The sequence below is a fragment of the Otolemur garnettii genome, unplaced genomic scaffold, assembly GCF_000181295.1.
Source record: "Otolemur garnettii isolate 467f Iridium unplaced genomic scaffold, OtoGar3 scaffold00029, whole genome shotgun sequence".
In the NCBI taxonomy this organism is placed as follows: Eukaryota; Metazoa; Chordata; class Mammalia; order Primates; family Galagidae; genus Otolemur; species Otolemur garnettii.
Window position 1 is genome coordinate 6,899,707 of NW_003852424.1, and position 17,671 is coordinate 6,917,377.

At 37.9% G+C, this 17,671-nt stretch overlaps 1 protein-coding gene across 4 annotated transcripts in view; it reads right to left on the bottom strand.

Moving 5' to 3' along the window:
* The window catches only part of MCTP2 (multiple C2 and transmembrane domain containing 2), a 183,726-nt gene that overhangs the window by 21,956 nt on the left and 144,099 nt on the right, over positions 1-17,671 (bottom strand). For all 4 annotated transcript variants that reach the window (XM_012804444.2, XM_003788814.3, XM_023512681.1 and 1 more), the window contains one exon: positions 1,757-1,866. In XM_012804444.2, coding sequence (XP_012659898.1) covers positions 1,757-1,866 — 110 coding nt within the window. The remainder of the gene's footprint in view (positions 1-1,756; positions 1,867-17,671) is intronic.

The window sequence follows — 17,671 nt, forward strand, 5'->3', positions numbered from 1 at the left end:
GCTCTCTCCTAAATCTCATTTTTGGGCTGCTAAGACCTCTCCCTTAGAACCCTGGCTTACCTCTATCTAGCTCTGGAGCTACTGAACTCTAATCGGCTATGACTGTTTTTCTCAGTAAAAAATAGTGACATTATAATGTCATAGTGAAGAGGAAATACTCAAACTCAAATTCAAATATTCAAATTCAAATTCAGTCTCACGGCTTACTGAATGTACGATCATGGGCTACATGTTTAATCACTCTGAGTTTCAGTTTCCTCATCTGTAATGTGAAGTTATTAACAATCCTCCTCACGGGGTTGTTGAATGATTTGCTACAACTCCTCTGAGTAACTGCTGTGTATAACAGGTTTGGGACATGAGTGGCTGGCCCGTGGTGTTAGTGGGTATTGTCGTTGCTGCTAATGGATGCATTTCTCATTCTCAGACCAACTCAGTGCCTGAAACTCGGTAAATGGTACTTGAACAAGTGAATGAACAGAGGATTATAATGCTGTCTTCATCATTTCACTATTTCTACTACATATGTTTGATTATTTTTGCAGGTAAGTTCAGGAATCATTTGTTGATTTATATGAAATATATGAAAAATAAGGCACATAATATTATAAACTAATACACATACTATAGTTAAAAAGTCTGTTCTTCTTTTTCTTCTCCTGAGATACTAATAATAGGATTAGCAATGTGTAAATTCAATAAAAACTCACCAGATTTGTCTAAAGGTGGCTTTTAACCTATATAGAGTGTCCAGAAAGTTCATGAGTGATTTGAAATAGCCAAAAGTATATGGACACCCTGTATTTTAAACAAAATAAACATGTTTACCATGTTCATATAAATAGGCATTCAAGGACAATTTCATCAGGTATGCAATTGAAGATCAGTGTTTATATAAAGTTTCATGTTAACTATTCATATTCTCCGCATTTTAATGTACAAAAGCTTCACTTGGTTTTTAGCACTAAGTTTAAGCTCTTCTTTAGCCACACAATTCCCAAACAATATCTTCTTTCCTTTCAGAAACTAGAATGATTCATATAAACAAGACTAGTAAGAATTAAATTTTAGAAAGAGTATGGTTACAACAACTCTGGAGTAAAGGAGGAAATAATCATGTTTATATTAATAATTTCAAGGAAATTCTCCCTGTTCATTGGTACCAAATGAAGACCAAGTTACACAGAGTTCATTAACGTATAAAACAAAATAAAAAAGCATGAGCCCTAGGGTCCTTCTGGCTCTATACAGATAAAGGTTGTCAGCCCCTGACTAAGACATCCATACACATGGTGAATTAACTTCCTGTTTGTCCAGCCATGAAGCTGCCTGTGATGCACTATTCTTTGGAAATTTGAAAAAAAAAATTTACTCAAGGAACTTACTGTGCTCTGTGGTCCAAAAGGCTCCTTTAGAGCATAGTTGCTTCCCTTTTTATTTCTGAATAGGATAACTTTTTTTTCTATCTATAATTTATCACCCAAACTGGGATGTTTTTGAGAGGAAAGGAGATCCTATTAATAATTATGCTGGGATGACTTGTATAAATCGGGCAACGCGGTCACCCCAGTTCTGAAACACCACCCAGTGTGAAGTTGGCTCAAAGAACAAACAACCAAAGTCCAAGGGGCTTGCCCAACACTGCTGCATTTGTGTTCTGTTTTCCCATTTTCTGATCCCACCTCCCTCTGCCCTTCCCCACTGCGCCTGCAGGAGTGAGACCCTTCCAACACCATGACACAAATTTAAAACTTACTTTTTAATTCTTTCTCCAAAAGAAGCTACTTCCTCCAAGATGTTTTGAACGGTTGAAACAATATCCTGTACCATATAGATTCTCTCAATTAATCCCTTTTTCTCTGATTCCTAGGAAACATAAAGGCAAGATTTTCCTTAGTTACCTTGTTTTTTAAATCATCTTGCTATCAAAAATATATCATGTTTTTTTTTTTTTTACCAAGAGTGACCCCAAGAGATAAATCTTATTTTTTACAACTTAAATATTTATAAATTACCAAAAAAAAATCCCCTGTCCATTCATTTAGATGCTACTAGTCACAGTGTGCAAGCCCGTGTCACTCCCTCAATATTGTGAGGTGATAAATGGAAACCTCACAGAATCAGGGGCTTTATTTTTTCATTTTCCTTTGGAGGCTCTGGCTTCCCTCAGAGAACTCTTCCATCCTGTCTTCAGAAGGTTCTTTTGGAAACTCACTCCCCATCATAGCCCTTCAGGTTCCATCGTAGCCCTTCAGAAATACTCCGAGCAGGTAAGGACACTGCATGTTAGAAATACTGTACAGATATGTCTAAGCACTGTGACTTCTCAGTCTGACTCTGCATTTTCCGCGTATTTTAAATACACTGTAGTCCTAAGGAGCAAGTTAGCCCTCCTTTTGGGGGAACCACCTCCACACAGAGCCTACAGCTAGAGACAAGCTACTAAGTAACACAATAGTAAACTGCCAGGGCTGAACTTATCCAGGTTACTCTCCACCAGGGTGCTCACCTACTGACTGTGATTTCCTTGTGAAATTAGAAGCAAGTGAGTCCATCTTCCCCAGTCTCCAATTCTTTATGTGAAACGGAATTCAGCTAAGAATATTATCCTTATGTTGCTTGCAGAAAACCTCAAGTGTGTTTTATCATGCTAGGTAGCTAAAGTTCATAACAATTATCTAGAATTACCCAAATGCCAGAGAAAAGCAGTTTCCCTAAAAGAGTAGTATGTTTACACTATTTCTTATATTCTAATCTTATGTTCTAGCTCCTCTATGAACTTTTCAGTAATCAGGAATTTAACTTCTGCCTTTCTGGGTTGTTGTAGACACTATGCCTGAATTATTCTACATTTTTGAGCAAAATAATTTCCTTTATGTTGCAAAAGGAAAAAAATCATTTTCATCACATATTCTTTGCTCCATCAAACTAAAGCAATGGATGGAGGGAAGAAGCACCCAGCAACCAGTAGGGAGTGCTGATAAAAGCACCAATATGGTAGATTAGATGAAAGATTTAAACTTAAGACATGAAACTATAAAGATCCCTGGAGAGAGTACAAGAGAAACACTTGAAGAAATTGGCGTGGGAGAACACTTTATGAGGAGGACCCCCTGGGCAATTGAAGCAACCCCAAAAACACATTACTGGTATCTGATTAAACTAAAAAGCTTCTGCACAGCCAAGAACACAGTAAGTAAAGCAAGCAGACAGGACTCAGAATGGGAGAGGATATTTGCAGGTTATGCCTCTGACAAAGGTTTCATAACCAGAATCCACAGAGAACTCAAATTTATCAATAAAAAAAGAACAAGTAATCCCATTTCATTGTGGGCAAGGAACTTGAACAGAAGCTTCTCTGAAGATGATAGGCACATGGCCTACAGACACATGAAGAAATGCTCATCATCTTTAATCATCAGAGAAATGCAAATCAAAACCACTTTGAGATATCTTCTAACTCCAGTAAGATTAGCCCACATAACAAAATCCCAGAACTACAGATGTTGGCATGGATGTGGAGAAAAGGGAACACTTCTGCACTGCTGGTGGGAGTGCAAGCTAATATATCCTTTTTGGAAAGAAGTATGGAGAACACTCAGGGATCTAAAAATAGACCTGCTGTTTGATACCACAATTCCTCTACTAGGTGTATATCCAAAAGACCAAAAATCACTTTATAACAAAGATATTTGTACCAGATTGTTCATTTCAGCTCAATTCATAATAGCCAAGTCATGGAAGAAGCCCAAGTGTCCATCTACCCATGAATGGATCAACAAATTGTGGTATATGTATACCATGGAATATTATGCAGCCTTAAAAAAGATGGAGACTTTTCCTCTTTTATGTTTACATGGATGGAGTTAGAACATATTCTACTTAGTAAAGTATCTCAATAATGGAAGAAAAATACCCAATGTACTCAGTAGTATTATTAACCCAATTTACAATCACACTTTGATATGAAGAATAGACCACAACTATGGCCTATGGCCCCAGAATGAAGGAGGGAGGAGGACAGATAGAGGGAGGGTGAATGGTGGGATCACACCTATGGTGTACAATGCAAGGGTACCTGTTGGATCTATTAAGTATAGAGTATAAATGTCTTAACACAATAATTAAGTAAATGAGATGAGGTACATATTAACCAGTGTGATGTAAACATTCCTAATTCTATATGAAATCAGCACATTGTACCCCCATAAATGCATTAATGTACACATGATCTATGTGTTCATGATTTAATTTAAAAATATGGCGGAAATGTCAGAAAGCACAAACTTTCCTTCTTGCTATCTGCTCTTGTTTATGAAGCTTTATGGCTTAAACAGATTAAGGAGTGGCAGGGGTTAGAATGCATCATTGTCATCTCCTCTCCAGTGAAGGGTAGTGGGGTGGTTTGAGTAACTTCATAACCATCTGGTCTGTGCTCCTTTATGCCACCACTCCGTACAAAAGAAAAATCAGGCTCATTGTTTCCTCTTATAACATCACACTTGGAAGACATTCTTACTTTCTCCCCCTTACTTACTAATCTAATTACTTGAGCAGTTTGCATTAAAGATTAGATATGCCACCAGAACAAACTCATTCATACTCAGCAATCCACTGGCATCTATTAATGGGCACAATAGTGAAAACCCATCTCTGTCTGCCCCATACGGATTCATGTTTATAAAGGAACATTTGAAAGCACTGGAGAATTTGACCCAAAGGGCAAAAGTGGCTTCCTCTTTTCAGTAACATGGAGCTTAGGTCAAAACAATTTCTTGGAGAATGACTCAAATTTCCACGTGGTTCAATTTCATAAGAACTTCCTATTTCAGTTGGCTGATTTTTTTTTTCCCTTGTGAAACACTGGAATACTGAGGATGTGGTTGTGAACAAAGTGTAAATTAGTACATCAAAATAAGTTAATCTCACAAGTCCTTTTACTTTTTAATGAATTTGATCTTTTAGTTTTAGTCTTCAATATCCAAAGACGAGGCTAAAGAATCCCACTATATCTGGGGTAACAGCATAATTTATTATTATCCAGACCTATATTCTGTTAAGAATGAAAATAATCGGTATTATTTTGTGTTTAAAATATTAGTCAATGAACAACTTGGTTTTATTTACTTGTAGACCTATAGAATTATTTCATTTTTATGAATACATTGCTTCAAAATAAAAAAATATATTTTTTAGTGCATTAAAACAAAATAAATGTGTATTGATTATCTGGATGTTTTTAAGTGACACATGAAAAATCATTTGTGGACTACATTTATACATTTTAGTTGGCTTGCTCGCTGGATCTGTCTATAATACCATGTGAGGATTACTTTTCAACAGAATGTACTTTTTAATACGTATCTTTTCATTTCTCAAATTTTATAAAACTGATCATCTTCAGAGTTGCAGGTAATGTTCATTAAATTGACATCTTAACTTTAATGAAGAAATACTCTTTCTACAAGCACTTAGGTGCCTTGAAAACTCACAACAAAAATGGGACACATGGAGAATACTCTCAGGTCTATTTATAAATACTGAAATCTGTATATATTTCATCTCAAATATTTTCTTTTTTTTAATCTCAAATATTTTCAAATGCACTACATTTTTGCAGCCATTCACATTGTACTGACTCTGTCAAATATTTTTAAGATAATACGTTTGAAACAAAATTTATGCCAAAAATATCAATGGCTTATTTATCCTATTAAATATCAAATGACTTTCCCACAAACTGAAATAATCTAAAGCACAACTTTAGAATTTAAAAACTGAATCATTTAGTGTTTGACCTCACGTACTTCGCCAGCTTTTTTATTCACTTTCACTCAAGAAAAGCTTCCAAAATTAACCTGCAGAAGATTTTTTTCCATATACTGAATTCCACAATTAAGTGGATATTCTGTTCGCATCTTTTGATGGAAGGCAGATGAACAGCTACTTTGCCATTTTTCATACATGTGCAATGAAACTTTGGAATGGAAAATGAGATTAATTAATGTGGAAGTACAGTCATTTGATCTAAATGAAAAGTCATAAGGCATAAATATGTAAATACTAGTTTTTAGCTATTTGTGTTAAAAGTATGTTTTCAGAAACAGTTTGTTTAAGTAACTACTTTCCTTCAAAGTAGCTATGAAGGCTTTTTTGGTAAGTTTTTTACCTAAGCGGACATGTCAGTGACATGGCCAGGGCTACAGCGTGGAGAGAAAAGGTGAACAAATGCTTATCAATTCATCAATAGTTATCTTGAGTGGAATATCAGTACTTGACTGCCATTTAATATGTATCCTTTGTATTTTTATTATGATTTAGTGAAAAAGCATTATAAAAGGAAAAAAGGACAGGTTTACTCAATGAATGAAATTAAGCATTCTAGTAAGAATGTTCAGACTTTTTATTTTCTTATTAGTGGGATAATTTAAATTTTCCATGTATTTATCACACACCTACTCTATAATTCCTCTTCTTTTCCACAACCATTCTGAACATGCAGCTTGCAGGCTTCAATTCTTACAGGCCACGGCACAACAGACAGGTAAACCACGTGCTGGCTGGGGTGGGGGCATCACATGCTTCACTACAGCCTGGGACAAGACAGAGATGGCCCATCTGAGAGCACTTTGTTTAATTATGACTATCCAAATGTTTTCCTTAAAGCTGGATATTAATTGCTCTGCTCCTGAAAAAGAGTCAGGAGTAGAGAGATGGGACATTCCCGGTTGTCAGATTTAGTTTGGTGTTAGTCTTTGAGAGTTCTGGTCACTGCATATGCATCTCATAGGCCACCAGTAATGACCGTAGAAGAAACTGAAAGCATAAATTGAAAGTCTAAGAAACTTATCTCAAATTGTTGGAATCAATATAAACATAGTTTAGAAATGGGGATAATTAGTAAATGAAAACTTTTTTGAAAAATAAGAACCTATGATGAACCTATTATCAGTTTTTTTAATTACATAATAGTTGTGTATATTAATGCATTTATGGGGTACAATGGGCTGGTTTTATATACAATCTAAAATACTTTCATCCAACATAGCCTTCACTGCACTTTCTTAATTACTACAATCCTAAATCAGTTTTTCCTAGAACTCATTTGCCCAGGAACCAACCAATTCGTTCTAGAGCATTCTTCATATGTTTTAACCCCCTTTTTAGAATCCCTACATGAGTCATTTGCTAGTCCCATGAAAAGACGCATCTGAGAGCTGTTATCTTCATGATTAGTGGCAAATGTAGTTTCTGTTCTCTGAATGGTTTTAACAACAGCCTTTCTCCACATCACAAAGTCCCAAAGCTGCAGATGCTGGTGTGGATGTGGAGAGAAGGGAACATTTCTGCACTATTGGTGGGACTGCAAACTAATACAGTCTCTTTGAAAAGCAGTATGGAGAATTATCAAAGAACTCAACATAGACTTTCCATCTGATCCCACAATCCCATTACTAGGCATCTACCCAGAAGAAAAAACCATTTTGTCATAAGGACATCTGCACTAGATTGTTTCTCACAGCTCAATTTACAATCGCCAAGATGTGGAAACAACCCAAATGCCCATCAACCCATGAATGGATTAATAAACTGTGGTATTTGTAAACCATGAAATACTATTCAACCCCAGAAAAGATGGTGAGTTTACATCTTTTGTATTAACCTGTACGAAGTTGAAGAACATTCTCTTTAGCAAAGTATCACACGAATAGAAAAGTATCCAATGTGTTCAATACTAATATGAAGCCAGTAGATGAATTCATACATGCCCACATAAGAGAAAAAACTCAACTTAATTCAAGTTGGAGGAAGGGGGGAGAAGGTAGGGAGATTAGTGTGCTCCCACCTAACAGGCACAATGCAAGGGTATACGGCACACCTCCTGGGTGTGGGATACAACCACAACAGGAACCACACTTAACAAACACAAACATTGTCACCTAATTGTGTGTACCCTCATTCTGAAATTTTTTTAAAAAATGGCCTTTGGACATTATGTGTTTATTAAGAAATGGTAGCTTCTATGTTACATGAAGATTCTATTTTCATCACTTGAATGTTTCATCAGTATCTTCCATAACTCTCTTACTCTGCTATACCCTTTTTGAACTGGTAGATCAATGACTAAGACTGGACTGCTTTACCTGGCCTTGAGTACATCCTTGGTGCTGCTACTGTGCTTGTTTGATGGAGAAGCAAATAGAGACAGGAAGAGAGTAACAACTAGAGTTTATAGGAGTAGCATTACAAGATTATTTACAACAGCTTGGGGCCTGTGGCTCAAGCAGCTAAGGTGCCAGCCACATACACCTAAGGTGGCGGGTTCGAATCCAGCCTGGGCCCACCAAACAAAAACAATGGCTGCAACCAAAAAATAGCTGGGCGTTGTGGCTGGTGCCTGTGGTCCCAGCTACTTGGGAGGCTGAGACAGGAGACTCGCTTGAGCCCAGGAGTTGGAGGTTGCTGTGAGCAGTGAAGCCATGGCACTCTACCCAGGGGGACAGCTTGAGGCTCTGTCTCAAAAAAAAAAAAGATTTACAATAACCCAGGAAATAAGTATTTAGAGCTTGAGAGAAGATTCCAGGCTTAATGAATCCAGCAGAATGACTGAAAGGCCTACGTCAAGCTAGATGGCTCTTGTGAAGCCTCTTCCTAAGCGCTCCAGTCTACATTGCCTACCATTTTTGTTCTCTCAATTTGCATTACATCTCTACCCTTTTAATCATCCAGATAGCAGGTGCTCTGTGCACTCTCTGCACTGCACCATTTATTGCTTTTAAAAAAGATACTATTGATGTTTCTAATTATCACACCAGTGGACACATAACAAAGCTTTTGGTATTAGGATTTCCATTTACAGGAAACTGAGGTCCAAGTGATGTGTCTATGAATAACAGGGTATGGAGTCAGAACTGGGTTCCTCTAATCCTGTCGTCTGCTGCCAAGTGATCATGACAAGTTCTTTACCTTCTTTGAGTCTCAAGTTAGTTATCTGTGAAAAGAGTATAATCCTTACTGTGACTGGAGTGTTGGGAGAATTAAACATTATCACACATGTACAGTAACCAGTATACTTGAGGCACTTCATAAACATAAGGTCCTTCCCTTGAAGAAGGCAAAGACACAAAAGAAGGAACAACCTTTTTGTCTAGTTTAAAGACTACTAGGGTTAATTTAAGTTTCAAGACAAACAAAACAAAAAGCTCTGCCAGGACAAGTCTGCTCATGTTGCCCCGAGTTGCACGAAAGATCATCTCCAGCTCTATCTGCATCATGCTGGCTTTATTTACACATTTCAGATTGAACCGGGGAATGTGGTGATAACAGTTTAGCAAACACAACATTGCATCTGCTGCGGCTACCAAACTGCCTAGGAAGAGTACCAGTGATTCATTCAGAAAGACAGAAGCGCTGTCACATGTGCTTGTGTTTCCTCTCACACGGAAAGGCTTCCAATTTATAGAGAGAAATGTGTAACAAAAGTAGTGGTGGCCACTGGTGTGATTAAACAAATGCACAAGGTAATTGTGGCTAAACACACAGTTTTAGATTCCCACGTGAGTATTTGAAAAATAATGGGATTTTGCTTCCCATTACAAACCTGAAAAATTGTGGAGGCCTAAAGAACAGTTCCCATGATTTAGGGTCAACTTTATAAGCAATCAAGCATCATCAAATAATAAAGGAAAGCATGAGATTTTTCAAATCTAGAATTCAAATTTCATAAGATTCCTTTGTTTTTCAGTATACCCTAAAGAGCCGCACTCACTGTAAGAGAAATGATGAAAAATTTCTACTCTGTAACCCCCAAATGAATATCATATAAAGATGAATATAAGACCATTTTTTTCACCGTCCATTTGTTTATAAAATATCAAAAGGATTGTATCTTTTTGCTACATTTTAGAAGTAGTTGAATTAAGAAAAAATAATGTGTCTATATTGTAATATAGTTGTTCTTTCCCTAGAAACAAAACCAAAAAAAGAGAAAAAAAAATCAGAAGGCAAATCTTTCCTTCCTTGCCTTGCCGAGGTCCCCAATGAGTTTAGCACTGGAGGTGCAGTAAACTAGCTCGGAGCCTCTGGGAGAGAATTAACACCATCAAAATGAATTTACAAGTGAGAATTAATTATATAATCAGTATGTTACTTTAAATCTCCCCTGCATGTTCCAATTTGGAAAAATTCTCATTTCTTTACTTACTACCTCAGCAACATCAGAGACACCGTCTTGAACATTGATGGTATGAGGAAAAATCCTTTTGACATGCTGAAAGAATTGAGTAGTATTTGCCATAGAATACACAGAATTCCCAAAAGGGATCAATGCAAAAATTTTGTCTCGAGATCCTCCCAGCAATTTCAGCCATCTAGACTAAAGATGCAAAAATATACCTTTAGACTTTAAACAGGAATATGTTTGGTCTGTTTCATCCCACTGAATATGCAAAGCCCATAATTTAAAAACTTGAAAAATTATAAACATTAGAAATAGACTGAGTGGCATTTAGCATGAAAAAACTCCTCAGCATCTGTCACAACAAAGAATTAGAAGCGATATTTCTGATACATGAGATTAAACATTGTTCCTGAGGAATCCTGGCTTAATGCACTGGGAACTGTCTTCACAGTCTGTTCCCATGAGGCATTCTGTGGGCACGCGGACCCGCGCACACACTCTCACAGTGAACTCCATGATGTATGCTATGAAAACAGGGGAAGGGAGGGGGGATCTGTACTCTTCCTCCAGAGCACTTCTTTCTCAAGGAGTTCTTTGGCGTTGGGAAACGAACATAAAACTGTATTTGGATTTTAAATCAATATCATTTCTAAGTGGTTTTATACTGCTCTATCTGTTCATTACATAAGCACTTAAACACTGTGCTGGTATTTGCTTTTTTTGTTTTTCAATCTGCAACAGGAATCTCAGCTGCTATTACAGGGATGAAAAAGTAGAAGGAATGAACAACTTCAAGGGGAAGACACTCATAAAACGATTGGAAAACTAGCAACATTCAGAAAAAAAAAGAATTATTTAGAATTTAGACCCTGGATAGATTTCACTAAACATTTCTCTGAGCCAAGAGACAGAAGGCCACGCCACCACGAGGTAAACAGAGAAAAGGGTTTACTACTGTTGATAAATACACAGGGAGCTGCAGTTGCTGGTTTCAGCCTTGTACATGCTTTAATTTTCTCCCAGGTGGGGAAGTAGGGAGGGTATAAGATATTCATGTGATAAAGCAATGCAGCAAGTAATTCTTGCTACCCTAAGATTCAGCCCAAACATGACCCCATGTTAGCATCCCTCATGCAGAGCACCGGCTTTACTAAGAGCATCTTGTTTATAAATGCAAACTCATAGAATCTCTGATACAGAGAAAACAATAAATGTTAGCAAAATAATGCGTAAGAATGAGCCAATAACTTAATGACACGTTACTTTCACAACAATATAGCACAATCAAAAATAAATGAGATATGAGTCAGAGAGCTGGGCTTGCATCCGGCTACTCTCCTGGCTGAGGAATCTCACACACATTCATTTCTCTTGACCTTAGTTTGTTAATCCTTAGAATAAAATAATGTCAAATTAAGTGTTTGAATATGTGTACTAAATGAGCTAAAATATATAAAAGCAGCCTTGCAAACTCTGAACATTCTAAAAATATTAATATTTGTCTAAATCTAATTGTTTCGATAATTCTTACTCAAAATGATCCTGTTTTAAATGATTGCTTTTACTTCATTTACTATTTAATTCAATTGATTACTTTTCCCTTGAGGTAAAAAGTAGTGTCTTCACTTTCCTATCAATTATTTTATAAATTATCAATTATCCTATAAAATCACTGGATAATTAGGGCAAGAAACAAAAACAGATGGGGACTTTATTTGCAAAGACAGAAGCAGCAGCTACTATTTTCAGAAAAAATAATCACTTCTGGATCAGTCTTATGCAATATCCGATGCATTTTACTTCTGGATGATGTAATAATTTTAGCCAATGGGAAATTAAATATCTAGATATACTACAGGTTGAATACCCCTTATCCAAAGTATGAGCAAACAGAAGTGTTTTGGATTTCAGATTGTTTTGGAATTTGGAATATTTACATTTTATTGGTTGATTACACAATGCAAAAATCCTGAAATTCAAAAATGTTCCAAAGATCATTTGCTTTGAGAATCAGAGCTCAAGAAGTTTTGAATTTTGAAGCATTGCAGATTTTGGATTTTTCAGAATAGGGATACTCAACTTGTATAGGCTACTAAAAAATTAGGGCCTGTGACAGTATTCTGTCAGATAGTACATATTAAATGAGAGAAAGATAATTCATCTAATTTACAGACTGGTGTAACGTTTCACAGTATTGGGGAGAAACATACCAAGTACACGCTGCAAAGACCGGTGACTACTGGAAACGTCAGCCTGGTGCTAAGTAAGCTACTCTGAATAATGTTACAAAAGCTCACATTAATTTCATAATATTTCTGGATTACTACTAAAGGTAGTGAAGTCAAACATTTCTAAGAATGGAGGTTTGATTTTGTTAAAGTAAATTCAAACAAGTGGGTATGTTAAAGTACTACAGGAAATCAGGAAGACATTACCTTCTCATTCAAAACATGCATAAACGGATAATTTAGAATCAGCTGACATCCACTTTTACTATCCAAGGCTTGAAAGTAAGATAGTGAAATGTTACCCATTAAGTTACTTCATCACCCCCAAAACATAAATCAAATTAAAAGGACTTGAATCAAAATTACTATTTACTTTTATCTCCTGAAAATTAACCATATGCAGGTCTTCTACAATATGCCCTGTGGACAAGTTACATCCCCTGAAAGTATGAGTGTGTGCTCACAGATACTGCGGACCATTCAGAGTACTCTCTGGCTTTTTAATTTCTTAAAAATATCATACTTTATCTTAAGTACCACTGCTTATGCAAGAGTTAGAAAAAAATCACTAATCACTTCAAGACCGTGTCCTGGATATGCTTACAAAGGCACAAAGGAATCTTAAGTAAAACTACTCTTCTTTGCAATTGTGAGTTGAGCCGCTATAAACATCCAAGTGCAAACATCCTTATGATAAAATGATTTGTTTCCCTTCTGGGTAAATACCTAGCAATGAGATGGACAGGTAAAATGAGAGGTCTATTTTTAGTTCTTTGAGGATTCTCTATACTCTTTTCCAAAAAGGCTGTACCAGTTTGCAGTCCCACCAACAGTGCATGAGTGTCCCCTCACCAGCATCTGCAGGCTTGGGACTTTGTGATGTGGGCTGTTCTCACTGGGGTTAGGTGATCTCTTAAGGAGATTTTGATTTGCATTTCTCTGATGATTAGAGATGATGAGCAATTTTTTCATGTGTTTGCTGGCCATTTGTCTGTCTTCCTGAGAAAAGGTTGTATAGTATACCCTCATATTAATGGCAACCCCTCCCCCCAAAAAACTCCTCTTCTATTAGATTGCAAGAAGACTTCCTCCATAAACAACAGTCTTCCTGGGTTAGGAAATCATAGATCACCTTCTCTCTCTCTGGGATAAAGAAATGGGGAATGAACATGATGGACCTAGCCATGCCACACACAAGAGTCCTCAGGTTAATTCACAGTGAGAACTCCTTCTAAACACATATGCCATGTGCTTCTCCTGCTATGGAGGCCATGCCTGGGTGATCATGAGGGGACTAATCAAATTGAATGGAAGACCATTTTAAACACTGAAATTGATGATATAAAATGTATTTAAGTTTGAATGACATCTTAATTTGGGAAAGTATAGATATAGTAACCATTTGCATCCCTCCATTATAAAACATTCCTCAATCAACAAAAAAGTATTAGATGTCTCCCCTTTCCTTACAGTAACATGCCCATGTCTGTTTTTCACCTATGACTTATATAAAAGGGTGATTTTTATTTGTTTACAAATACTGTCAGTCAACTGTGACCTCATTAACAGTCCTAAAAGAATAGATCATTCAATCCCTATTTACTGACAGCCTAGTTATAAATAAACCAACGTGTAATGCAGGCATCACAGTAAAGTTTCTTTTGGATAGCAATAAGCAGGGATTTTTTTTTCCTTTTATTACATGCCCTTATGATTCCTTCTTCCTGATGTTAATAGTAAATGCTGAAATAGCCTATGTTAGTGATTGTTGGGCTGGAAAAAGAAACAAACTCTAATACAAGTATTTATACCTTCAGCAATGAAAACAAGATATTATTGTCTTGCCTGACCTTTCCTAAGTATGGGATACAGCGTTTTACACAATAGTTTCTTGGTTCATGCTTCAATTACTGACCTTTACTGTGTAGAAAATTAATGCAATTTTCATTGTAATCCATCCATACAAATAAGGTTCACACAGAAGGATTCCACATATGGAATCTAATACAAAAAGGAAATGTCAACTGATTGCTGTTGGCTGAACTTAGTCATCATCTGTTTGTTCTGGAGACCCCAGAAAACTGTACTTGTTATAAGCAGTTTCTCACAGAGGCCTTCAGGTGTTAGAGGGATTTCCTCTTTTCAAAGTTTAGCCTGGATATTTCATTTCCTAAAAGCCAAAAAGCTAGTTACTTGTAACTTCTGAACAAGTTATCGCTGAAAGTCCACAAAAGAAAAGGCAGAACAATTGTGGAATCTAATCTGGTTTCTAGTACAGGTTTCTCCCATGTACCCTGCACACTGAGAAGGAACAAGAGGCCAACAGTGATGTAATTTTACAACAATCCACGTTCCAGATGATAAAAGTATGACAGACGCTAGACTGTGTCCTGGTCTGTGTGCTGGAGACAGACTAAGCACGGAATGCATTCATCTCCCAAGGAGGCTGTGGCAACGGGTCCCAGTGTGCTTTCATCTTCCAGTCGTCTGTGAAGGTATGTGGTGGGACGGGGTGCTAGCAATTAAAGAGTGTCACTTTCAAGATGGATAGTTTAGGTAGAAAGGAGTTTTGCTCCTCTTCTGGTTTGGAACAGAGCGGCTGTGTGTTTATAATTTATAAACAATTCATCTCTCGCTGGGTGTGTAACAGTTCCCAGAAGCAGAGTCTGTCACGTCTTATACGCAACAGAAGCCAGAAGGCGGAGTGGGTAAGATCTTTATGCAGCACACGACAGTGAGCCGTCACCCTGACTGTGTGTCTGTGTCTACAAGGAACACATCTCGGGGATGGAGGCCACCACACGTGGAGAGGAAACGTCATCTTGTATATTAGGAGCACATAATGTGGATGTGCACTCAGGACGTCCTAACGTTGAAAATCCCTCCAGTTTACAAATCCCTTAGAGAAAGGAGAGGAAAGGAAACAGACAAGGGCTGAAAAGTGTGCCTGCCTCTCCTAGTAAGAGAGGGATTGTGCTAAGCAGAAATGTCATACATACGAGTCAATATTCCATTATATTCCTCTAGAACATTTCATAGAAGTATAAACTCGAGGAAGCACAACTATCATGGTTATGCAGTGTCTATCAAAAGGCCCAGTGAAATACATTAAGTAAAAAACATATTGAGAATGAACTTGCCCTGGAGGGAAGGAGGAGAGGCTTAGTGCCAACCCGGTCAACATGGGACAGGCTGACACATGGTTGTGGTCAGGGCCATGCCTGCTGGAATGCAAGAGCTCCCAGGCTCATTCCTGCAGATGCGGCCACTCCAACTCTTCTCTTGGTCATGCTTGCCCAGAAAGGCTGGAAGGACAACCCAAGTGGCTCTATCTCCAGACCAGACCCCATTATCAGTGGTAGACTAGACCTTGAAAGTCACTGGTCTAGGCTTTACAGCCTACTTTTGACATCTGCTACTTACTAAATATCACCATTTCATTCATTGTCCTATGGGTGGATTCTCTCCTTCATTAGACAGGCCAAAGATACCTGGTCACAGATACCTCTAAAGGATGGAGGACACCTTCTTCCACTGGTGATTCATTTGAACAGGTGTGGCTAAACAGAAAGACAGATGCCTTATGTTCAAAGCCTTGGTTTGTAAATATGCAGAAGACTGCCTAGTATGAGACTGTCACATAATAAGAAATATAGATTTGGACTTTGCTGTTGATTCTCATAAAATTATCGGAATTCCCTGAGTGATAGCACATGGAAACGTTTTCTATTATAATATTTGCTTATATCCCCCAGTTCTTCAAAAAGCTTCAGACTTAGAAAGACAAGCATCTTTTGCTATTCATGATGTGCTCCTGTCGACCACACCTGAGTTCATGTGAAGGAAGCAACTTTGCAAAAGCCTCTAAGGATGAGGAGCTGGTTGTTAGTGGGAACCAAACCTGTGATTAGAGCAGGGGTCCTCAAACTTTTTAAACAGGGGGCCAGTTCACTGTCCCTCAGACCGTAGGAGGGCTGGACTGCGGGCCCTGGGATGAGTCGGCTGCTAAGCAGGACAGGTAGCGGCAGCAAAAACACCTGGCAGGCCAGATAAATGTCCAAGGCGGGCTGCATATGGCCCATGGGCCGTAGTTTGAGGATACCTGGATTAGAGGGATGGAGCTTTCAATCCTCTACCGCCCACACACACCAATTACCCAGGAGGAAAGAGGGGCTGGAGAGATCATCTTAATCACCAATGCTCAGTGATTGTATCCACCGTGCCTGCCTTATGGAGCTTCCATAAAAAGAAGCTTCCTGGGGTGGTGAACACTCAGAGGTGCTGGCAGGATGGCGTCTGGAGGGGCGCAGGAGCTCCATGCTCCTTCCCTCATCCTCGCACTATGTCTCTTTCATTTGGCTATTCCTGAATTGTATCCTTTATAATAAAGCAGCAAATGTAAGTGAATATTTCACTGAGTTTCGTGATACAATCTTGAACATTATTTTACCCAGGGAGAGGGTTCTGGGAACCCCAATTTATAGTTGGTGAGTCAGACGGATAGAAGCCTTGAATTTGCATTTGTTACCTTGACTAAATAACAGATTTAAGATAACACAAGTTTAAAATAATTTTATTAATACTTGTGATTTTCTTTGGTATAACATCCCAGCACACGCTTCAGCTTGCCTGTGCCTTCGTATTCATGACTTTGTCACTCAGAAACTACTATCATCAATTCATCAAGAAGAAAGTTACCGCTATCATGAAAAGGTCAATTTCGTTTTTAAAAAATATTAAACTTTATTATTTTCCTGTTGGTAACCATCTCAGCACAACAAATAAAATATACTTTGTAACCCACACAATTTGCTTTAAACAGGCAAAACCATCTGGTCCACTCAATTAATTTTAAGGCTCTTTGTGTCACAGAGCCAGTGTTTTGAATTAATTTCTAGTCTGTGGGCATTTAGATTGGCTACTTACTCTTAAGGTTCCCCCCCCCCCCGTCTTACCCTTCCCTCTCCCCATGCCTCCTACATGCTACCATCACTAGCCCCATATACCCACAGGTATTAGGGGAGCAAAGTCCATTAAGCTAGTAGCATCTCATTTGGCACTTCACTTTTTTCATTTTATTCCAGAAGGTTTGTCTGAAAGCATAATGACAACAAAAGCAGCAGATTTGAGAGATTCTCCCAGGAGAAGAGAAAGGACAGATGTACACAGACATATAGCTGAAAACGCTGCCAACAACAGCTGGGGAAGTGACAGGCGCGGAAGTGGGTGACCACCCCACGGAGAGCAGGCGTGAACCTAAAGG